Genomic DNA, 24490 nt, shown 5'->3' on the forward strand with positions numbered 1-24490 from the left:
AAAATCATTCTTTTGGTTCTAGCTTACCATGAACCCTGAGAGTGACTCCAGTATGGGGATAAAGGCCAGCCTTGTTGAGTTTTGCCAGCCAGCGAACAGCTGCTTTGCACAATCCAACGATTTCAACTGCTGAACCGTCCCTGCGGAAACACACCGAAAGAACGTTTTTTTAAGAGAATTTTTAGAGCGGCCTGAGCTCAACTGCTAACAAGGAACACCCCAAAATATACCCAAATCCTTTTCAATAAGCCTGAGCGAGTAAGATTTGTATAAAGTCTGGTAAAATGACTTGCTTAGGCACAAGTCACCGCTAAAAATGAATTCCCCAGACTACAAAGGCAGTTGCTATGTCAAATGGCTCAGGGCAAGCTTTTTGGTAAGCAACCTCCAGATGACCAAACCCTGGTACCATTTCGCCATACACATTCATTCAAAACTGTGCATGGGTGTTCAAAGTCTCTTATGTAACTACGCAAAAGCTTGCCTGGAGTCATGTGACATAGCAACTGTCTCCACTGAGGAATTAAATTTAAATGCAAAAAAAAGTTAATGGCCTGAGGTGCAGACCCTGGCGAAGTCTTTCTTGAAGGCTACACAATTTAAATTTAAGCCGTAACTTGTTATCAAGCAAATCATTGCAACAGACATTATTCAAATCTAACTCCCAAATGGGTTATTGAAAGTGCCTGAGTAAGAATCTCACCTTGGTGTTGCAGGCGTGCCCCGATTCCCAGCCAAGTCAGACTCGCCAACTTTGTCCATCCAGGTCCCACAATTCCACTTACTTCCTCCAAACGGAAACCCTGTTTCGGGATCCACACCGATGCTGACATTGAAACCTATTGATGGGGGTTGAAATTGACAAAATGATAATGAAGGATAGTGCTGCAAAAATTCATGTACAGTTTTGCCATTGCAAACAGAATTTCTTTTAAATATAAGATTAGGACTTTTCCTGAATTCTAAAGCTTTGGCCATTTCAAAAGACCTAATCGGGCTTGAACATCAGTAAGCCTGAATCATACTTCCGAAGAAAGCGAATGCAATACATGTTGTCACAAATTCGCAACAAATAGTTCGCAACAAATAATTCGCAACAAATAATTCGCAACAAATAATTCGCAACAGTAGCCCTGTGTTCAACTCCTGTGAACAATTTCTGCAAAAACAGCATGACATCAAAAATTGTTTCGCATTCACAGTTAGTATGAACTGGGCTTTAGGCTCCGTCGAGCATTTTTAATACAAAGGTTTAAAGTCTAAGCCAGACAATACTGCATATTCCTGTCATAAGGATACCTTCATTAAACATTGATCATTGCACATTCATAAAATCCTACCTTTATAAGACATGCTTTGATTACTGCATATTCATTAGGTCATACCTTCACGAGACATATACTGATCACTGCATATTCATAAGGATCCAATACTGATCACTGCATACTCATAAGATCCTACCCTCATGAGACATGTATTGATCACTGCATATTCATAAGATCCTACCTTCATCGAGACATGTATTGATCACTGCATATTCATAAGATCCTACCTTCATCGAGACATGTATTGATCACTGCATATTCATAAGATCCTACCTTCATGAGACACGTATCGATCACTGCATATTCATAAGGATCCAACACTGATCACTGCATATTCATAAGGATCCAATACTGATCACTGCATACTCATAAGATCCTACCTTCAAGAGACATGTATTGATCACTGCATATTCATAAGATCCTACCTTCATCGAGACATGTATTGATCACTGCATATTCATAAGATCCTACCTTCATCGAGACATGTATTGATCACTGCATATTCATAAGATCCTACCTTCATGAGACACTTATCGATCACTGCATATTCATAAGGATCCAACACTGATCACTGCATATTCATAAGGATCCAATACTGATCACTGCATACTCATAAGATCCTACCTTCATGAGACATGTATTGATCACTGCATATTCATAAGATTCTACCTTCATCGAGACATGTATTGATCACTGCATATTCATAAGATCCTACCTTCATCGAGACATGTATTGATCACTGCATATTCATAAGATCCTACCTTCATGAGACACGTGTCGATCACTGCATATTCATAAGGATCCAACACTGATCACTGCATATTCATAAGACCCTACCTTTACAAAACATGTATTAATCACTGCATATTCAGAAGTATCTTACCTTCATGAGACATATTTTGGTCCAGCCCTTTGCCAGCATGTCTCTCTCTATATGAGATCCCTTCTGCATGACGCTGCATTGCCTCTTGGACAACATCACTCAACAGTTGCTCCTGTATTACACAAACATAAAAGCCATACATGCGGACATGGAATTTGAGGCAGTGCATGTTGAGGTACATGTATCAATGTATATTTGGTAACACCAAGTGTGTATACTTATTGAGAAGATTATGTTCCTTTGAGAACTTGTCCAACAGACTATACTCTCTAAACACAGCCCAATATCATAGAGCTGCTTTAAGCAAAAAAACTTTGCTTATACACTTCTCTGCTTAGCGAAAACAAGCAGGATACAGCACAGATACTAGCTAAGCACACATTAAATACGCTGAAGAGAATAAGGTTACCAGCCAAAACACTTTGTAGTATGTAGAGAATAAGGTTACCAATACTTTGTAACATGTAACATGTTACAAAGTATTTTGGCTGGTAACCTTATTCTCTACATGTTACAAAGTATTTTGGCTGGTAACCTTATTCTCTACATGTTACAAAGTATTTTGGCTGGTAACCTTATTCTCTTGAGCGTATGTTACATGTTACAAAGTATTTTGCCTGGTAACCTTATTCTCTTCAGCGTAAGTTACATGTTACAAAGTATTTTGGCAGGTAACCTTTGTCTCTACATGTTACAAAGTATTTTGGCTGGTAACCTTATTCTCTTCAGCGTATGTTACATGTTACAAAGTATTTTGGCTGGTAACCTTAATCTCTACATGTTACAAAGTATTTTGGCTGGTAACCTTATTCTCTTCAGCGTAAGTTACATGTTACAAAGTATTTTGGCTGGTAACCTTATTCTCTACATGTTACAAAGTATTTTGGCTGGTAACCTTATTCTCTACATGTTACAAAGTATTTTGGCTGGTAACCTTATTCTCTTCAGCGTATTTAATGTGTGCTTAGGTACTATTTGCGCTTAAGTTGCTCTATGAAATCGATCCAAGACAATAAAGAAACAAATTTCTGCTTACAACAAACCCAGCCGGCTGAGGTTCATCTTCGTCCGTAGGGAAGATCCTTGAGACGGGAGACTTGAGGAACGCTTCTCCTTCCTCCGACATCTTACAATAGAGCTGGATACAATACAGCCACCACCAGACGGCATCGCGGCAGTTGTATCGGGCATGGGACCCCCCTCCGAGAAGGTTAGGGATCACGCCGTGGCGTAGGGTCGCCCCGAAAGAAAGAATGAGATATCTGGGATGACAGGAAAGCATGGATGACCTTAAACATTTGACCTTTAACATTTAACCTTTTTCGCTATATGGCCCATCAGGATGCACCCCACTAAATAAGGAGCATACATCACTATTTTGTAGGCCCCAAAATATTCTATATTATACCCCCATCACACCGAACTCACTACATTTTGAAAAATGTCGCCTGACAGGCTAAAACTGTTGTAGCTTTTGAGAACTAGTTATTGGAGAGCTAAATAAAAGGGGTACAGTGTAAAAAAAAATCCCAATTGTGATCTGGAAGTTGTTGACTTCCAACTTGAGGTATTTTTTGGTGACATTGACCATGAAATGCAGACAGGTGTAAAGACATTTTTCAAGATTGATGCTCAGATGCTTTGAAAATAACATACCTTGCAAGAAAAAATACTGTGTGGTTTGATACGTTCCTTAGGGGTGTGATAAAGTGCTATATAAGAGCCAAGTATTGTTATTATTAACATTACTTACTTGGCCTCCTCCATTCTTCCAGTCACCAGCAATAATCCGGGAAGAGCGATGAAAGTGTCCCTCCCCCAACTCCTCATGAACCCTCCTGAGAAATGGGGCAGTCCGGCCGCCAACGTAGGGACGCATTGTTTCCTTCGTCCAGACTCCTCGTCCACGATGGTCGGGATTTTCGGGAGCTTGGGAGAAAGGTCCGGCAAGGGGGCAGTGTTGACTATGCCACACATCTGAACTGAGCCGAGGGCGAGTGCACCAATGAAGGAAGAGCCTTCGGAGACAAATCTGAAAATAGATTGAATTTTTTTATCAAGACTTCAGAGATGTTTTACATTACGAAAGAAAAACACGCTTATTGCAAAGAATTATTTCCAGATGCCTGAATGAGACTAGCTACATGCATGGGGCCTTTCTCACATTCAAACTTTGGGGGTGAACAAATATCTCTTTCTCTAAAACTACACTACTTCAAAGTTAGTTGTTTCTCATTATGTTTTATACTATCAACAGCTCTTCAATTCTCCAAACCAATGATCATCTTACTGTCATTATCAAAAGTGTCATTTGTTGTGTTTACTTTGTGACTTTTTGCTGTTGTTACCATTAAAACAATAGTCCTGTTGCTGTTGTTGTTTATTTAATTGTTTCTTGATTATTTTGTTAAGCGCTTGTGCAAATTTTATGGAATGGGCGCAATTGTTATTATTATTTGCCTTTAAATTTTTTCCAATTTGTTACTTTTTAAAATTTTCCTTTCTGATGAGAAGCAAAACTTTTCAAACCTTGACATGGATTTCCAGCAGAGATCCAGTAACGCCAAGTACGCTCCTACCATGATGGCGTCAAAGTAAGACGGGATAAGGTACCTGGGTATGAGGGTGAGGTTAGCGAAGGTCGCCTGGTACCACTTGCCAAGCTATGACAAAATGAGTAGAAACATTAATTAATGGGTGGGGCACAGACTGAAATGGGTGTGAGATGAATACCATAGAAGATTACCATCATAATATATAACAAGGAAGGTACACCATTTAGTGACCAATTTATGACCAGTTAGTCCAAACAGCGCCTTCTTTGTCCACCAAAAAGGGAATAAAAAAGGCAGTTCAGCATCGGACATATTTTTTTTTTTTTTTTTTTCCAGATGGAGGAAAAGCAGTGTGTCCCGAGAAAAAAAAACTGTTGGCATAGGAGAATATCAATGCACAACACTACTCACGTGGCCTTACCCGGGAATCGAACCAGCGCCACAGCATTGTGAGGCGAGCGCTTTACACACTAATCACCCATGTCACCTACAGTTACAGGACACTTCATCAAAGGGTGTCATGGCCGAGTGGATAAGAGAACCGAACTCAAGCTCTGGTGCTTCTGTTCAGCAGCATGTGGGTTCGAATCCCGGTCATGACACTTGAGTCCCTGAGCAAGACATTTAACTATAATTGCTTCTTTCCACCCAGGGGTAAATGGGTACCTGTGAGGGCAGAGATTGTTCTTGTGAATGATTTAGCCGAGTAGAACATATACTTGTCGTACAGACTGTATACTCCCCCAGGGAGCTGAGATGGTTTAAGGAATGATTCAAGGCTCAGTGACCAGGGGCAATAATGTTGGAAGCGCTTTGAGAAGCCCTCGGGTGTGAAAAGCGCTATATAAATACTGGCTGTTATTATTATTATTATTATTATTATTATTATTAAACTCTCAGAAAGTTTTACAAACCTTTTTAGTGCTTGGGTGGAGGAGTAGTCTGTTGGCGACGTAGTCGGTCATCCAGTCTCCTTGACGTAGATTCTCACAGAGAGGATGACCTAGGTCATTCTTGCTTCGAATCTCATTAAGAATCGACATGAATCCTGATGGTAAAACAAAACAACGTAATCTACCATTACAAATCTACCATCTTGAAATAATCAGCTATTAACCTCTATTACAAGCAGTATCACTAATGATAGCGATGCTGTACCTTATCGTACAATTGACCCAATTCACCTGACGTCATCATCAGAATAATCTTGGATGTGCCATTTTGGTGGTCAATTTCAACGTTTGTTATTCAGAGAAAAAAATAGAAGTGCCCATTGTAGGCGACGCGGCGTTTACACGTAAAGCTATTGACCACCAACATGGTGAGCGTGGCATCAGTCGCCGCGTGTGACGCGCGTGCAAGGGGTCAATTGTTAATATTATTATCAGCAACAGTGTACCCTAACTTGATTAAATGAGTTTGTTTCTGGTAGCGAGGGATGTTTGTTGACGCTGTAAATGTCTTACCTTACCTTCAAAGTCGAAAGACAGTAAGCATGGTAAGAATACCAAAACCAGCAGTTTGAATTAAGGTAGGGTCATCATTTGGTATTTGTCAACATAATATTAATTTATTGGCAAAAGCATCAATAAAAATACAGTGAAAGTCACCTGTGAAAGAGAAGTCACACAGCTGAATACAGTGTTTACTTGTTGAGAAAACAGCAAAATACTGTTAAGGCCCGGTCACACAGGCCCCGATAACGAGAACGAAAACGATAACGATACAAATGCACGCCCTCGATTGGTTGAATGAGCGTGGGCGTATTCTGCGTGGAGCAATTCAACCAAACGCGAGCATGCATTTTTCTCGTTTTCGTTTTCGTTCTCATTATCGGGACCTGTGTGACCGGGCCTTTACGGTATTTTCACGTAAATATAGAATCTATCTACGTTTAGTGAGGCGACAGCGGGTACCAACCGCATCTTTGGACGCAGCATTTGCGAACGCCTAAGTCTAAGAAATGATCCATGCATGAATCGTTTCTCAGATCCAAATGTTTTTTTATTGACTCTTAATCAAAAGGGGCTTTTCAGACAACATAATTCACAGGATGCATACTACCATTTACCAGCTGTATAACAAGCAAGCTATAATTCTGACATTTTAGAGACAGACCAGCTTAAAGCAGCTTGTGGTGAAAACATCCATTTGCGGTTGCAAAGAGGGTAAGCTTTCGGATAGAAATTCCACACATTTTTTGGGGGGTCATTACCATATGATTGTCACAAGTGATCTAATACTGTAAATAACCCATGTGTATTTTTTATATTTCCCTCATTTATTTTATTGGTCAAGAGTTTAGAGATGCAATGAATATTCATTTAGTTCTGTGATGCAGTCAGTGAACTACAGTTGAGTGAACAAGTCCTTATTTGGGAAGACATGAGTGGGCTGATGTAGGGTGTATGTGTGTGCATTGAGAGGTGACTATTGTTCTGTAGAGTGGGTGCCATGGTTGGGTGAGCTTAAGAATTCCTTGCAGCCTTAGATTAGGGTGTGGTTGGTCATTCCAAGATCTGCTATCAGGGAGGTCAGACATATTGCAGGACCTTCATGCAGAATTTTGTTTGATAAATTGTATCATTGCGACAAATTGAAGATTTTTGCTGTTTCAACAGAAAGCTATAACAGACAGACACCGTTTAAGTTTAAAGGGAACTCCTAACCATGGCACTGGTTCCGGATTAAACAGTTTACGACAGACATTAATCGGGATACTCCATCTTCCTACCACCCTACACTGGATGAACCATGATTGAGCTAATCATTTGAACTGATGTGGAATTTTGTCAAGAATGAAGACTGGATATAGCTTCAAGCTTTTTATCCTCTGAACGGATTCCGTCGAAAGAACAGCTAGCCCGATAATTTTGGAACACTGGTTCTGTATGTAAAAACTCTATGCTTGTATATATATAAATTTATCATCGGAAGATGGGAGCAATTTATTAAGTAATTTTTGTCTTCCGTGAGAGTAAAGACACTTTTTGTAGATAGTCAGTAAAAGCCAGGTTGGATTGCAATTTTGTATTTGCTGACATTATACATTTAACATTTAGGAGAATAATTTTCTTCTTCCATAGCCATACATTTTGGAAAGAAGTTTTGCTATTGAGATTAAGGGAGTTGTTTTTATTCTCCAGTTATGAAAAAGAAGTTGGAAAGAAATTTTGCTATTGAGATTAAGGGAGTTGTTTTATTCTCCAGTTGTGAAAAGAAGTTGGAAAGAAATTTTGCTATTTGAGATTAAGGGAGTTGTTTTATTCTCCAGTTGTGAAAAAGAAGTTGGAAAGAAATTTTGCTATTGAGATTAAGGGAGTTGTTTTATTCTCCAGTTGTGAAAAGAAGTTGGAAAGAAATTTTGCTATTTGAGATTAAGGGAGTTGTTTTATTCTCCAGTTGTGAAAAGAAGTTGGAAAGAAATAATTGTTATTTGAGATTAAGGGAGTTGTTTTACACTCCAGTTGTGAGCAGAAGTTGGAATAAGAAGTTTTTCTAAGACGTAATTTAGATTTGAAGTTAAGTGGAGGGTTCTACTAGCCCAAGTTATTATATTGACATTTAAAGAAGTTTGTGGAGTTTGAGAACAGAGTATAGTTTTTTTTTTATTGATTTTCATTGAAGATAGTAAGTTGAAGTGAAGTTCAGAACGTTTGGAGGTTTGAAGTTTTGATTTAGGTGAAGTAAGGATAGATAAATTATTTTGGTTTAATTTTGGAGGAGATTTTATTTGAATCAAGGAATTGTAATTAGAGCCAAAGAATATTGGACATGTTGATTGATAGTGTTCGATGAGGAATTTCATAATTAAATACTGATGTATATAGTAAATTAGAAGTGCTTCTTTCACTGTTCATTTATTTCATGAGTGCATGGCTTGTTCGTCTTTCTTACATTTGTTGGTTGGAGCCACATCCCGTGGTTATGTGACAAATTTATGGGGGCTTGTCCGGGAAATGAAAACGAACATGCCAAGTATGTAAACTCAGGAAATGAATGGAAAGTGAATAGACCGATTTATAGATTACCAGGGATCTGTTTGTTATTGGCTGCTTTATTATGCTTTTTGCTAGCGACAAAAATTGAAATGGACATCTGCACACTAATTGAGGCTGGCAAGAGTTTCGGGTTGAGTGGTAAAGAGTTGATGGACTTTGTGCAAAAGCGTGAGAGTGAGGCAAAAGAGAGAGAGAATGAGAGTAAGAAAGAGAAAGATAAACTAGCTAGAGAAGAGAGGGCCCACCAATTGGAAATTCGTAGGCAAGACCAACAGATTTTGGACACAAAGATACAATTTGAGAAAGTTAGGGCTGAAGTAAAAGAACAAGGTCAAAGCAAATCTTCTGTAGAAAATGGTGTTAGTAGACAAAAAGCAAGAACTCCTAAATTGCCAACCTTTAATGACAGCAAAGATGATTTAGACGCATATTTGAAACGATATGAAAGATATGCAACTAGTCAAGACTGGTGTCAAGAAGATTGGGCTATTAATTTGAGTGCATTGTTAACAGGAAAAGCTCTTGAAGTTTATTCTAGACTACCCACAGATGAAGCAAGCAATTACCAGAAGCTGAAGTCATCATTGTTGAAACGGTTCCAGCTTACAGCAGATGGGTTCCGCTTGAAACTTCGAACAGCCAAACCAGAAGGGGGAGAGAGCGGACTTCAGTTTGCCACACGACTGGCGAACTACCTACTTCGATGGATCGACCTAGCAGAGGCAGAGAAAACCTTTGAGGGTGTGTGTGATCTCCTGCTCCGAGAACAGTTTACAGCTGGATGTAGTCGTGAGTTAGCTCTTTTTCTTAAAGAACGACAGCCTAAAACCATTGCCACTATGGCTACTATTGCCGAACAATATCTTGAAGCTCGTGGTGGTATGTTTGGGAACCCTGTTACTTCTCGTAATCCAAATCAGAGAAGTGATACAATGACTAAGAGGATAGAACCTAGAACTGTACAATCACACGTAGTTCCACAGGGGTCATCATCAAATGTTTCTTCATACAAACCTTTGGTTACTTGCTATATCTGTCATAAACATGGTCATATGGCAAAAAATTGTAGATACACGTCAGTTAACAACAGTGCCCCCCGCACATGTTTCAACTGTCACAGACCTGGCCATATTGCCAAAAATTGCTATAGTAACAAAAATCAACTTGCTTCTATGGTAACATATCCAGGTAATGAAACAGATGCCTCACCGCAAAGCTCAAACTCTGGTTGCTTTGAAACCCAGCCCCACTTGTCTACTTGTCAAGGTTGTTCTTGTAAAACTAAGGACCATCAAGAGAAAACTGAAACTGTTGCTTGTATGGTTGTTAACAAAGTATCATTGCCAGGAGCATGCTGTAATGGACAAAACATTGATCAAGTAACTCTCAAATGTGGTCATTTCCTACCAATTATGAGTGCTGCATGTAGTGACAAGAATTTCAAGAAGATGCCAGTTACTTCGGGAAGAGTTGGTAAACACACAGTGTCTGTCCTCAGAGATAGCGGATGCAGTGGTGTCGTCATCAGGCATGATCTTGTCAGTGATGATCAACTTACTGGTGAGATAAAGACCTGCGTTCTTATCGACGGAACCGCCAGGCAAGTTCCTGTTGCCTTGGTGACCGTGAGTACTCCGTTCTTCACAGGGGAAACTGAAGCATTGTGTATGACTAAACCAGTTTATGATCTTATAATAGGAAATGTTACAGGTGCACGCTCTCCAGATGATCCAGATGAATCTTGGACTCGTACTACAGCCCCTGTCTGTGCTGTCCAAACTCGAGCCCAAACAAAGTCTCTTGACAAGGCGTTTCATCCACTGAAGGTGCCAAAGCCGATGAATGACATAGTGACAGCTGACAGTCTACAGAAAGCCCAAGAAGAAGATGTTAGTCTCCATCGACCCAGAGAACTTGCAGAAAACCAGTTGGAGAAGGTTAGTCGAAATCAGGCAACGTCATTTTTCTTCTATCGAAATGGATTGTTGTTCAGGCGATTCCAGGCTCCAAATGTTGAACATGGTGACGTCTTCGAACAAGTTGTTGTTCCTCAGAAGTACCGATCACAAGTAATGCGCATGGCTCATGAAACATTATTGGGAGGACATCAAGGGCCTAAGAAGACCACAGACCGAGTACTTACCAATTTCTTCTGGCCTGGTATAACAGCTGATATAACACGTTACTGCAGATCATGTGACGTTTGTCAAAGAACAGTTCCTAAGGGTAGGGTAACTAAGGTTCCTCTTGGTAGTATGCCACTAATTGAGTCTCCATTTGAAAGAATTGCAGTAGACATTGTTGGCCCCATTCATCCCATAACAGAAACACGTAACAGATATATACTTACCATCATTGACTATGCCACACGATATCCCGAAGCTATACCACTCCCTAGTATCGAAGCTGAACGTGTTGCAGAAGCCCTAGTTAGTGTTTTTACCAGAGTAGGAGTTCCAAAACAAATGCTTACAGATCAAGGTTCACAATTCACCTCCGAGATAATGAAACAAGTGTGCAAACTTCTCTCAGTTCATCGGATGACTACCACTCCTTATCATCCCATGTGTAATGGGTTAGTCGAACGTTTTAATGGAACTTTGAAACAAATGTTGAAACGTATGTGTGTTGAAAGACCCAGAGATTGGGACCGCTATATTAACCCACTCTTATTTGCAATTAGAGAAGCGCCACAAGAAAGTCTTGGATTTTCTCCCTTTGAGATGCTCTATGGTCGTCAAGTAAGAGGTCCGATGACTATTTTAAGAGAATTGTGGACAGGAGAAGTGAGTACAACCGAGACCAAAACCACCTATCAGTACATCATTGACTTGAGAGAGAGACTAGAAAACACTTGTCAAGCCGCACACAAAGAGCTCCAGAAGTCCAGCGCTAGATATAAACACCACTACGACAAACGAAGTAAAGTGAGAGAATTTTCAGTCGGTGACAAGGTATTGTTACTCTTACCCACAGATAGAAACAAATTGCTGCTTCACTGGAAAGGTCCTTTCCCAATCCTAGCCAAACTTGGTTCTATGGATTATCGCATTGATCTTAACGGTAAATCCAAAGTATTTCATGCCAACTTGCTGAAAAAGTACTTTGAGAGACCCGAAGAGTCGGCGACAATCCCGAATTCTATGACTTCTTCTCAATGTCTTTTCGAATTGGTGTGTACTTCTGTCATTGAAGCTGAAACTAACAGTGACAATGAAACCAACAGTGACAATGAAACCCCAAAGTGTTACTCGATGTCTAATGAGAAATTATTACAGCTTCATCCTCTAACAGCCAAAGAGACCATTGCTGATGTTAACATCAATGCAACACTTCATCACGAACAGCGCAGAGAAGTTAACAGACTGCTAGGAAATTATCCAGATATTCTAACAGATCTACCAGGGAAGACTACATTGGGACATCATACCATCACTCTACACAAGAATGAACCAATACGCAGTAAGCCATACCCACTTCCTCATGCCTTACGAGACACCATCAAGGAGGAGGTAAGCACTATGCTGAAAATGGGAGTTGTGGAACCATCCAATGCACCATTTGCGTCACCAATTGTCCTAGTCAAAAAACCAGATGGGTCCAATCGATTCTGTGTTGACTTTAGAAAGTTGAACCAAGTGACTGTATTTGATGCAGAACCTATCCCTGATCAAGAAGAGTTGTTCACCAAACTAGCCACTGACAATTATTTCACAAAGATAGATCTCAGCAAGGGCTACTGGCAAGTACCTATAGATGAATTCACAAAACCTCTTACCTCATTCATTACACCAGATGGATTATTCCAGTTTACTGTCATGCCTTTTGGGCTAGTAAACGCCCCAGCAACTTTCAGTAGAATTATGCGTAAACTTCTTCAAGGCATGAACTGTGTAGTGAACTACATAGATGACATATTAGTACATACAGCATCGTGGGAACAACATGTACAAATTCTGACAGAATTGTTTCGAAGACTAAGATCAGCCAATTTAACTGTTAGGCCATCCAAGTGTTTCATTGGGCATGAACAAGTAGAATTTCTGGGTCATGTGGTTGGAAAGGGTCAATTGCAACCTCGACCAGAGAAGATAATCACCATACAACAAGCAAAACAACCTGAAACAAAAAAGCAACTTCGATCATTTCTTGGCATGACAAACTACTATCGCAGGTTCATTCCAAACTACTCTGCTATAGCAGTTCCTCTGACTGATAAAACCAAAAACAATGAACCAACTAGAATTTCTTGGGAAGCTAGTCAACAACAAGCTTTTTCTACTCTTAAAGATAAGCTTACTAGCGCACCAATTCTTCACCTTCCTGATCTTAACAAAGAATTTATTCTTAGAACAGATGCTTCAGACTTGGGTCTTGGTGCAGTGCTTCTACAAGCACAAGATGGTGAAAAATTTCCAGTTGCATATGCCAGCAAAAAACTACTTCCTCGAGAGAAATCCTACTCGGTAATGGAGAAAGAGTGCCTGGCGATTATCTGGGCAGTTCGTAAGTTTGAACCATATCTTTATGGCCGAAACTTCACTCTAGAAACTGATCATCAACCTTTGACATTCCTACAAAAGTCAAAAGTAGCCAACGGAAGGATAATGCGATGGGCGCTCGCCCTACAACCCTATAGGTTTCACATCGAAGCGATAAAGGGAAGTGATAACATAGGAGCTGATTTCTTGAGTCGTTCTGAAGCAGAAGCGAAAAGGAGCTGAGAAAATGTATAAATACATTTTTTTTAAGGGGGAGTGAAATGTCACAAGTGATCTAATACTGTAAATAACCCATGTGTATTTTTTATATTTCCCTCATTTATTTTATTGGTCAAGAGTTTAGAGATGCAATGAATATTCATTTAGTTCTGTGATGCAGTCAGTGAACTACAGTTGAGTGAACAAGTCCTTATTTGGGAAGACATGAGTGGGCTGATGTAGGGTGTATGTGTGTGCATTGAGAGGTGACTATTGTTCTGTAGAGTGGGTGCCATGGTTGGGTGAGCTTAAGAATTCCTTGCAGCCTTAGATTAGGGTGTGGTTGGTCATTCCAAGATCTGCTATCAGGGAGGTCAGACATATTGCAGGACCTTCATGCAGAATTTTGTTTGATAAATTGTATCATTGCGACAAATTGAAGATTTTTGCTGTTTCAACAGAAAGCTATAACAGACAGACACCGTTTAAGTTTAAAGGGAACTCCTAACCATGGCACTGGTTCCGGATTAAACAGTTTACGACAGACATTAATCGGGATACTCCATCTTCCTACCACCCTACACTGGATGAACCATGATTGAGCTAATCATTTGAACTGATGTGGAATTTTGTCAAGAATGAAGACTGGATATAGCTTCAAGCTTTTTATCCTCTGAACGGATTCCGTCGAAAGAACAGCTAGCCCGATAATTTTGGAACACTGGTTCTGTATGTAAAAACTCTATGCTTGTATATATATAAATTTATCATCGGAAGATGGGAGCAATTTATTAAGTAATTTTTGTCTTCCGTGAGAGTAAAGACACTTTTTGTAGATAGTCAGTAAAAGCCAGGTTGGATTGCAATTTTGTATTTGCTGACATTATACATTTAACATTTAGGAGAATAATTTTCTTCTTCCATAGCCATACATTTTGGAAAGAAGTTTTGCTATTGAGATTAAGGGAGTTGTTTTTATTCTCCAGTTATGAAAAAGAAGTTGGAAAGAAATTTTGCTATTGAGATTAAGGGAGTTGTTTTATTCTCCAGTTGTGAAAAGAAGTTGGAAAGAAATTTTGCTATTTGAGATTAAGGGAGTTGTTTTATTCTCCAGTTGTGAAAAAGAAGTTGGAAAGAAATTTTGCTATTGAGATTAAGGGAGTTGTTTTATTCTCCAGTTGTGAAAAGAAGTTGGAAAGAAATTTTGCTATTTGAGATTAAGGGAGTTGTTTTATTCTCCAGTTGTGAAAAGAAGTTGGAAAGAAATAATTGTTATTTGAGATTAAGGGAGTTGTTTTACACTCCAGTTGTGAGCAGAAGTTGGAATAAGAAGTTTTTCTAAGACGTAATTTAGATTTGAAGTTAAGTGGAGGGTTCTACTAGCCCAAGTTATTATATTGACATTTAAAGAAGTTTGTGGAGTTTGAGAACAGAGTATAGTTTTTTTTTTATTGATTTTCATTGAAGATAGTAAGTTGAAGTGAAGTTCAGAACGTTTGGAGGTTTGAAGTTTTGATTTAGGTGAAGTAAGGATAGATAAATTATTTTGGTTTAATTTTGGAGGAGATTTTATTTGAATCAAGGAATTGTAATTAGAGCCAAAGAATATTGGACATGTTGATTGATAGTGTTCGATGAGGAATTTCATAATTAAATACTGATGTATATAGTAAATTAGAAGTGCTTCTTTCACTGTTCATTTATTTCATGAGTGCATGGCTTGTTCGTCTTTCTTACATTTGTTGGTTGGAGCCACATCCCGTGGTTATGTGACAATGATGACCCTACCTTTAAATTACACAATACTGTACCCAGACATGCAACTTCTAATTAAAAAAAAATAGAGGAAGCGGCTGATCACACTTATTTTTTTAACAGTGTTTTTCAGTTTTCTAAGGCACTGTTCTGAAAGGAGGAAATCAGCTGATCAGCTGAAAAGTTATATGGCTGTGGTGTACCTGTACATTGACATGACATTATACTCACCCTGCAAGCCGCAGTACACCAGTGGGCCGTTCCCCGGTATGTCGTACACCCCGGATCCCTTCCCATCATCCCTCTCTTCTGCATCGCAGCGGTACAGCACACGGTTCATATCGGCCAGCGACAGACTCCCAGCGATGGCGTGGAAGTTGGTGCTGGGCGACATGGACGGTGAGTTACCGCTGAGTGTTCGCACACGATAACCAAACTGTGATATGCAGCTTCGGAGTTCGGACAGTGCCTTACGGGATGTTGATTTCAAAGTCACCCTGGGTGGAACACAAGAATAATTCTGACATTTTAGAGACCGTACCAGCTTAAAGCAGCTTGAGGCGAAAACATCCATTTGCGGTTGTAAAGAAGGCCCAATAGACCGATCCATTAAGCGCTGCCCCATTGCGTATTGACCAATCACAACGCAACGAAGTTCCCACAAATAAGTCTGACATGCATGTGCGTATGCTAGGCTCGCGCGGCAGCGTTGTGCAGAAAAGGCATTGGAGAGGCGCACGTGTTCTTGCACACACGTGCGTTGTGGGCGGCGCCTAATGGATCAGTCTATTTCTTAGAGCTGTTTAAGCACAAAAACTAGATAAACACAACAAAATTGTGGTGGATGAAAAAAATATATATATATAATATATATATCAAATAATAAACCACAAGGGAAACTGACTGGGTACATTTTTAAATGATTTAGGATTGAACAAAGAAAAATTGACTAGAGCGGGATTTGAACCAACGACCTCCAGTTTAACGTGCCGGCGCTCTACCAACTGAGCTATCTAGCCCTATGTTGGTGGTCTCCCAATTTTGTCAATATCTTTGTTCGGGGGTGCCTGTCAGAAGCCATTAAACCGCAAACTGCCGTGTAGCCAGGGATCACACCCGGGTAACGATACAACCTGGGAAGCGGCAGACAGGGGATCACCTTAAGGGGATGCGACTTTTTATATCAGATATCAAATAATAAACCACAAGGGAAACTGACTGGGTACATTTTTAAATGATTTAGGATTGAACAAAGAAAAATTGACTAGAGCGGGATTTGAACCAAATATATATATATATATATATATAAAAAAAACAGACTGGTATCCAGCAAATATTATGGTAGACAGATAATTTGCATACATATGTGCATACTATGACAGGGTTCTGCAAACTTTGTTGCTAGGCAGAAAATTAGTAATATTTTCTGCATAAGCAGCTCTATGAAATTGGGCTCAGATTTTGACCTACATGTAGTGTTAGTCAACCAAACAGGTTCCAATTTCATGCAGCCGCTTTGAGGTAAAGTATACCTTTGGTTTTTGGAATCCCACACTAGTGTAATGTAAACAATAAAACTAAGGCCATGTCCGAATCAGTGACTTCGACTACAGCTACGGCTAGAACGTGCGCGTCTGCCTATTCTTCAACACTGGCATAGGCATTGTTCTCAAGGCTGTTCTCAAGGCTGTAGATAAAACGCGGCCTCCCCTTTTAAAAACTTCCTTTAAGAAGGTTGTCGCATGTTTGAGAGTGCCTCACTCCTTGATCAGACTCACCTAAAAGCAATCACACTCCCAGGTGGGAAATTGATGAAGTCGATTTCCTGTACGGGCGAGGGTCCGTCCGCCCCCTGGTCCGACAGCTCCACCATCCTGCTAGAATACAGTTGGATATGACTCTGCAGGTCAACTGAGAAGTGCCCCAGGCCGTTGATGTGGGTCTCGCTCTTAGGGGGTGGGTTGTCTGCTCGCTTGATCATGCAGGCTTCAAGGATGATCTCCTCAACGACTCCTGGGATTAGCAGGAACAAAGAGCGGATTAAGATCTACATTTTGTTTAAACACTTTTGAAATGTGTATGATGTATATTTTTGTAAGGAATTGTGTACATGTTTTTTATTATGCATCTTACCTGGGACACATAGTGGTGGGATATAACCAGTGTAACCGGGATTACCAGGATGTTTGAACGCCGTACGCGCCATGAGTATAACAGACTGGTGCGTCATTGGGTTGTGTCTGGTCACGGCGACGATGTTATCATCTACTTGATCAACGTACACCTGTAAGTATTAACATAAGAGGTAAGTGAGAGCGTTTTAGACACAACAATGGTTTCTGGAAACTATAGCGGATATCCACTTTAAAGCGGAGATTTCACAGGCCTGAGTTACGCCACTGGGTGTCTCACCTGTGTATATCCCTTAGCACCGAGCATATGATGCAGTATGTTTACATCCCTCTTAGCAGAGATGATGCCATGGTTAGCCCCTACTGCATCCCCATCAGCATCCTCTCTCCATGAGGTATACAGACATTAGGCAGGTGCCCCCCTTCCCCGATCCCCCTATAGTTACACCACTGGGTGTCTCACCTGTGTATATCCCTTAGCACCGAGCATATGATGCAGTATGTTTAGATCCCTCTTAGCAGAGATGATGCCGTGGTTAGCTCCTACTGCCTCCCCATCAGTGACATCTGCATCCTCTCTCCATGAGGTATACAGATATTAGGCAGGTGCCCCCCTTCCCCGATCCCCCTATAGTTACACCACTGGGTGTCTTACCTGTGTATATCCCTTAGCACCGAGCATATGATGCAGTATGTTTAGATCCCTCTTGGCAGAGATGATGCCGTGGTTAGCTCCTACTGCCTCCCCATCAGTGACATCTGCATCCTCTCTCCATGAGGTGTAAAGACGGTTCTCGTCAACTACATGAATCTAGAAAAGTGGAAAGATTGGTTTCTGTTAAAGGCACTGCAGCTGATTTCACGAAACTCTAGGATTAATCCTAACTCGAGTTAGGACGAGTAACCCGTCCTAACTTAGGATGGGTTCAATGTTTCCTACGTATTTGGATACGGAACTCAACCCGTCCTAAGTCCTAAGATTAATCCTAAGTTAGGAACTGGACACGTTTGATAATGGTCAAAGACCAGTATTCTCACTTGGTGTATCCCAACATATTATGCATAAAATAACAAATCTAAAAAAACAAAAACACCCTTGTTGCACAAATTTGTGTGCTTTTAGATGCATAATCAAAGGCTTCAGGCCTGATATCTTTTAATATTTGAGTGAAAAATTATCTCTTTCTCAAAAACTATGTTTGTCACAATGTTTATACCATCAACGGCTCTCCATTGCTCATTACTAAGTAAGTTTTCATGCTAACAATTACTTTGAGTAATTACCAATAGTGTCCAGTGCCTTTAACCATAAAGGACCTATCGCTTGAAGTGATTGATCAGAGGCCTGTTTCAAATTATGCTGTGGCTGAGCAGTCACTGAACTCAAGCTATGGTGTTTCTGATCTAAGCGAAGTTGATTCAAGTCCAGATTTTCAGTTATTTTGTTATGACTGACAAACCCACCTACAACTGTGTCCTAAACTTTGGAACGCTTTACCTAAAATATCAGTTGCTGTAGTTCTCTTCCATTGTTTAAAAACTTGCTGAAAACTCATTTATTTAAATCCTCATACACTTAGCTCGTTACATGTCTTGACTTAGATTGTTCATTGTATGATTTTTTATTGTATTCTATATTTCTTTTTTGTAGTATATGTTTTGTTTTTTCGTTCTGCGCCTCGGAATAGGGTCTTGTACACTAGATAGATGGCGCATTATAAATGCATTATTATTATTATTATTATTATTATTATTAAAACAAATTCAACATTGAAAACTCTGAATTGCCCCTAATGTAGGTATGATCCTTAAAACCATTGGACCCTTTCGGTAAACAGTATTGTCCAAGGCCCACACTTTGTGTATCACAACTTCTATATCAAATAACAAACCTGTGAAAATTTGGGCTTAATCGGTCATCAGAGTCGGGAGAAAATAACAGGAAAACCCACCCCTGTATCCGCGCGTTTCGCCGTGTCTTGACATGTGTTTAAAATAAATCTGTAATTCTCGTTAACAAGAATTGATATTGTTTTACTGTCTTCTCAAAAAGTAAAGCATTTCATGGAATAATATTTCAAGAGAAGTATTTCACCACTACCTTCTGTAAACCCTGTAAGTTATTTGTAAATCTGTGAACTTTTTTTTTGTCTGTATCAAAAGTGTCCAATGGCTTTAAGTGTAGTAAAACATGCCAGTCCATCCAGCACAACAATAACAGTCTTGAGAGGGAGGGGTGTCTATTGGATTGACTACAGAAACATTCCTATGCCCCTGAGCGTACCAGTCTTTTCCTGACGCTCCCTAGGTTCAAATCCCATCCGAGTAACTTGCCTGTGATTTGTTTTCACAGAACTCGGGTAAGTACTGAGTATACAGTGCTTACACACATCGGTTTATGGAAAAAACCAAATGATATTCTTTATCCCCGGTGCACACTAAACATGCTGATGACTAGTGTGGTACTTACATGTTCTGGTACCAGTTCATCGTATCCTTTGCTTGATCCCACGGCGCAGCATGCCATACACACCAAGGCAGCAGTTGGCAGTAAGTCATAGACAGATCGAGTCTAAAATAACAAGATAAAAAAACATGTTTTAAAATCTGTCTACTATCAGTGTACCCGAGAAAGTACTGGGTATACAGTTCTAGGCCTGGGCGAATAATTCAAATATCCGGTTAATGGCGAATAGGTTTTCCTATCCGTAACCACGAATGCCTTTTTTTTCTTAACCGGATATCCGCAATGGGCGCGAATACCTATTTATAAACCGGATAGTCCTGTAATTACAACCAAGTAACCGGATATTCTTTAATATCCGAATATCCGCGGACGTCGGGCGACAACTGGTAGGAATGTTTTGTCTGAATCCTTAAGAAACTTCTATAAAGACAGCATAAAACAGCATAAATTTAGTATTTATAACTATGCTCACCTCCGTGAAGAGTTAAAACAATAACATTTCTGACGTAATTGTTCAAAGATTACGAAAGTTTTCCTTCACTTAGAGTCAATCACGATCAAAAGAATTAGCAAATCTCCAACGTTAAATATTTAGATCCGGTTATTTTTATGAATGAACCGAGTGACACTGTCTAAAACTAATATCAATCTGCCCATAAGATCTCATTACAAACAAACAGCGCCCTCTAGCGGCAAACAAAAATATTTTTAATATAGTTTATTTTATTTTAAACAGCGCCCTCTATCAGCGAAAAAAACCTATTCGAATATCCGGTTAAGTTCGGATAGTTGGCCAGCGGTAACCGAATACCCAAATTTCACTATTCGCCCTGCACTATACAGTTCCAAATACACATTGATGTAAGGGTAAAAAACAAATTACATTCTTTATCCTCAATGCAAAACAAACATCTATTACTAGTGTGTTCCTCCATACAACCAAACCATACCCCACTCTGCCACACCGTGACTAAGCTTGGGCGATATCGATTTATTTTATTCACGATATATCGCCGACAATATATCGCGATATTCGATATAATCGCGATTAATGAAATTTGACATCATCAGTCTTAAAACTCCAAGTGAAAGTTGTAGAAGAGACAGTCCTAGTATAAGAGAGGTGTTCTAATGACCTATTCTTCTGGTTTTACTCCAAACCTATGGGGTATCAGCTAGCAAATACACTGCGATATTTAATCGATATATCGATATATCGCGATTATCGCGATTATTGCGATATATCGCGATATATCGATATTTCGATTAAAACCAAATCCATCCGATATCGAAATCGTGTCCAAATTAATATCGCGATATTCGATAATATCGTGATATCGCCCAAGCTTAACCGTGACCATACCCCACTCTGCCACACCGTGACCATACCCCACTCTGCCACACCGTGGCCTTTTGAGTCATACATGTAGAGAGTAAAGCTATAGCCCATAAGTGCCTTGATGAGAGTGGTAAACTGGAGATGCCACTAAGGGGGACTGCGTTTGAAATTACGAGATCTATTCCTTTTACATAGCACCATGTAATGGCTTACAAGGTGCTGTGGCGCAATTATTATTATTAACTCGAACCCACACTCTACTGATCAAAAACACCAGAGTTTGAATTTGGTGCTCTTAGCCACGACACCCTATAGACACCCTTGCTTACCATGATCGGGCTCTTGTTGTCGTGGGTCACGTCCATCAAAAGGGCGTGGCTCATGCTGGGCGCTAGCGGCCTCTCATGAGGTTGCAGGAATGACCCCACTGGCTCCCCGCCGTACCGGTACACGAGACGTCCCAGCTCATGCGAATCTGAGGCATTTGATGCCTCTGTGGTGGAAAGACAAATCATTTACTGGTTAAATAGAGCTGCTTCAGCAGAAAAATATTGCTTGAAAAATTTCTGCTTCGCAAAATTAAGCAGGGAATCTGTCAAAAACTGTGCACATAACAAGGTATTTTGGCTGGTAACCCCTTTCCAGTAAGCAAAATGGTTTGGTGCTTAGTAATATTTTGTGCTTAAGCAGTTGTGTAAACTTGGTCCCTGAATACTCGGAAGCATTGTATATACACCAGATACAAATGGAATCACAACACAGTCAGTTGTTCACACAGCAACAGAGCCCTGAGAATGTCGACTGACTCCGTATCTGCGCAGCCCAGATCTGCACCCCCATAATGTTTTTTTATATTATATTCATTTATGTCAAAATTATATCAAAGGATAAGCGTGTATGCCAAAAGCCAGATACTATTTGGATTGGCCAATCAAAAAAAGTACAAAATATTTGCTGCGCATCGCCATTTTGCCGCATATATGCATCATGTGATATCATTTTGCAATACCTGCTTGTCACCCCCACAGCAAGACATAGAGAACACAGCGCGTTCTCTGGGGGACTTTTGGGAGACAAGGTTGCAGCAGACTAACCAGGTAAATCCATTGTCCCAGTAATGTGCGCATTCTCTAAACTACATAAACAATATAACTTTTCGCAAATACCCATTGCGCAAGCGCCAACCGTAGAATGAAGTGCATTGTGGTCTAGCTAAGGATCAAATTTAATCCCCAGCTCTACCACTATGCACCTAATTCCACGCCTACACGCGCGCCCCAGTATTTGAGAAAAAAGTATATGGACATTTACCTGGTAAGTCTGCTGCCACCTAGTGTTCTAAAGTCTCCCATTCTACAATGTTCTACGGTCGATGTACATTACCTCGTATTAGAGAGTTAATTCCCAGTCTGTTAATGAACATATTGTCCACATGCTCCGAAGCCGTGAACAACTCAGCAACAACGTAGAGATCCGGTCTAACTCTACGGGCTTCATCGAGAAAATACTGGAAAAAAAATATATAAAAAAAACAGGGATCACAAAATTTGAAATGCTACTATTCTTTCCTTACCTAAACTCCAGAGGGCCAAATTTACAAAAAGCTGTTTAGCAGTAATAATGCTTAGCAAATTTATAAGCGAAAAAATGAGTGGGGTACCAGTTGCAACAACTGAAACTTTATGGAATGTCTGCTGGTACCATGTTTTTGCTTTAAGCAAGATTGTTCTGTGCTTAGAAAGTTTTTTTGCTGACACAGTTTATGAAATTGGGCCTAGGATCTTCTCTTCCAGTGTATTTAATCCTATTCTGAACCACAAGGCACTTTAAGCAAAGATCAAATACATGTAGGTGCAAGATGGGCAACTGGAGATATATCTATTGTTAGAATATGAAGTACAGCATGGGTGCCATTTCAATATTACTAGCGAATGTTTATGATAGATCCATCTATAGATTATTTTGTTTATTTCTTTTTACATTCGTGGCCAAATTACAGTAAAAACTACAATTCATACAAAAAAAGTTTGATTACAGCATTGATAGCAAAGGTCATTGTCTGCACTGATCAATTGTTGCGTTAAAAGAGTTGCTTCCTAAAAAAGCCTTCAGTGGATAACTTACATTTCAGACCAGCTTGCACATCTTCTGCTACTAAGGGCGAGTGTGAGTAAAGGCACAGTTAGCGTCGTCTTAAGTTGCAAGTTGATTTTATGTTTTTGAACCAAGAGGTTAAAATCTAGTCATGAGTTACGAGTCCGAGTCACAAGACATTTACCTCAGCGACATGTATCGGCGTGCTGTGGCAGTTGTCAATCCTTAGCCCATGAAACATCCTAGCCATCGTCCTCGAGTACTCCAGCATTCGGTTCCAGAGGTACGGGCAATCCTCGGGCTTCTCTCCATACCTAAGCTTGACTGAGTCGCCCCAGACTATCAGCTCCCTCCTCAGGTACACGTTGGATCCCGCCTCGGCAAAGTTCTTTAAGGGGTCGGCGTCCATGACCCAGCCGTTACCTATTTGGATGAAGGGGGCCTTGTCGGTCTCCATGTAGGCTTCTTCTGATTTGGGGTCTGTCAGGTCCCAGGGGTGAAGGAAGTACCTGTTGGCATGGCAATATTATTGACAGGGCATTAAAAACTGCAGGGCCCTAGTAGGACGTTAATAATTACAGGGCATTATTAATGGAAGGGAATTAGTAACTGCAGGGCATTATTAATGGTAGGGCATAATCACCTTCAGGGCATTATTATTATTGGCAGGGCATTAATAACTGCATGGTATTAACATTGATGTGCTTTAGTTCATTCAAGGCAATCGATAAATTGGCTGAAACATTAAATATTGGCTGGGCATTAATAAACTAATACAGGGCATCAATGATGGTGAGGCATTAAAGACAGTTGGGCAATAATTCATGCAGAGAAATAAGAGCATGAGGTAAGAGTATATGAATAATCCAAGGGCAATTAAAAACTTCAGGTTATCAATAACTGCATTAGTAAAAGGCAGGATTTTCCCGAGGGGGTTTAGGATATTGTCATAAAACAAAACGTAATGTTTACTTTGGTACGAGTGGGTTCTTTTGCGAAATTTTCTTGAAACGAGGTCCGTTTTCTTCCACGTGGTGGTAGCGCACATTTGCGGTGACATTATTAAGAGCATTGTGGATGTCATCTGCCATCTTGTCTGCCGCCCTCGAGTTCAAGTTGCGTAGATGTTCAGCAAACGCTTTGCAGGACATGTCAAGCTGCTCTTCTTCATCTTTTGCTTCTTCCCTAAAGTTAACAAATAGTAAATAATAATTGTAATGATACAACATTTGTAAAGCG

The 24490-nt window shown here is 40.1% G+C and overlaps 2 protein-coding genes across 2 annotated transcripts in view; one reads left to right on the forward strand and one right to left on the reverse strand.

Moving 5' to 3' along the window:
- LOC139945830 (glycogen debranching enzyme-like) overlaps positions 1-24490 on the reverse strand; it is a 57676-nt gene that overhangs the window by 5700 nt on the left and 27486 nt on the right. Inside the window, exons 8-23 of the mRNA XM_071943298.1 lie at positions 24224-24436; positions 23436-23760; positions 22541-22664; positions 21487-21650; positions 19822-19923; positions 18007-18162; positions 17353-17503; positions 16998-17232; positions 15451-15716; positions 5678-5811; positions 4738-4871; positions 3962-4240; positions 3245-3470; positions 2209-2320; positions 704-839; positions 28-140 (exon numbers count right to left, since the gene is read on the reverse strand). Coding sequence (XP_071799399.1) covers positions 28-140; positions 704-839; positions 2209-2320; positions 3245-3470; positions 3962-4240; positions 4738-4871; positions 5678-5811; positions 15451-15716; positions 16998-17232; positions 17353-17503; positions 18007-18162; positions 19822-19923; positions 21487-21650; positions 22541-22664; positions 23436-23760; positions 24224-24436 — 2870 coding nt within the window. The remainder of the gene's footprint in view (positions 1-27; positions 141-703; positions 840-2208; positions 2321-3244; positions 3471-3961; positions 4241-4737; positions 4872-5677; positions 5812-15450; positions 15717-16997; positions 17233-17352; positions 17504-18006; positions 18163-19821; positions 19924-21486; positions 21651-22540; positions 22665-23435; positions 23761-24223; positions 24437-24490) is intronic.
- Positions 8854-13488, forward strand: LOC139946203 (uncharacterized). The gene has a single exon (XM_071943828.1). The coding sequence runs from the start codon at positions 8854-8856 to the stop codon at positions 13486-13488; it is 4635 nt and encodes a 1544-aa protein (XP_071799929.1).

This window comes from Asterias amurensis, chromosome 13, assembly GCF_032118995.1.
Source record: "Asterias amurensis chromosome 13, ASM3211899v1".
Taxonomy (NCBI): domain Eukaryota; kingdom Metazoa; phylum Echinodermata; class Asteroidea; order Forcipulatida; family Asteriidae; genus Asterias; species Asterias amurensis.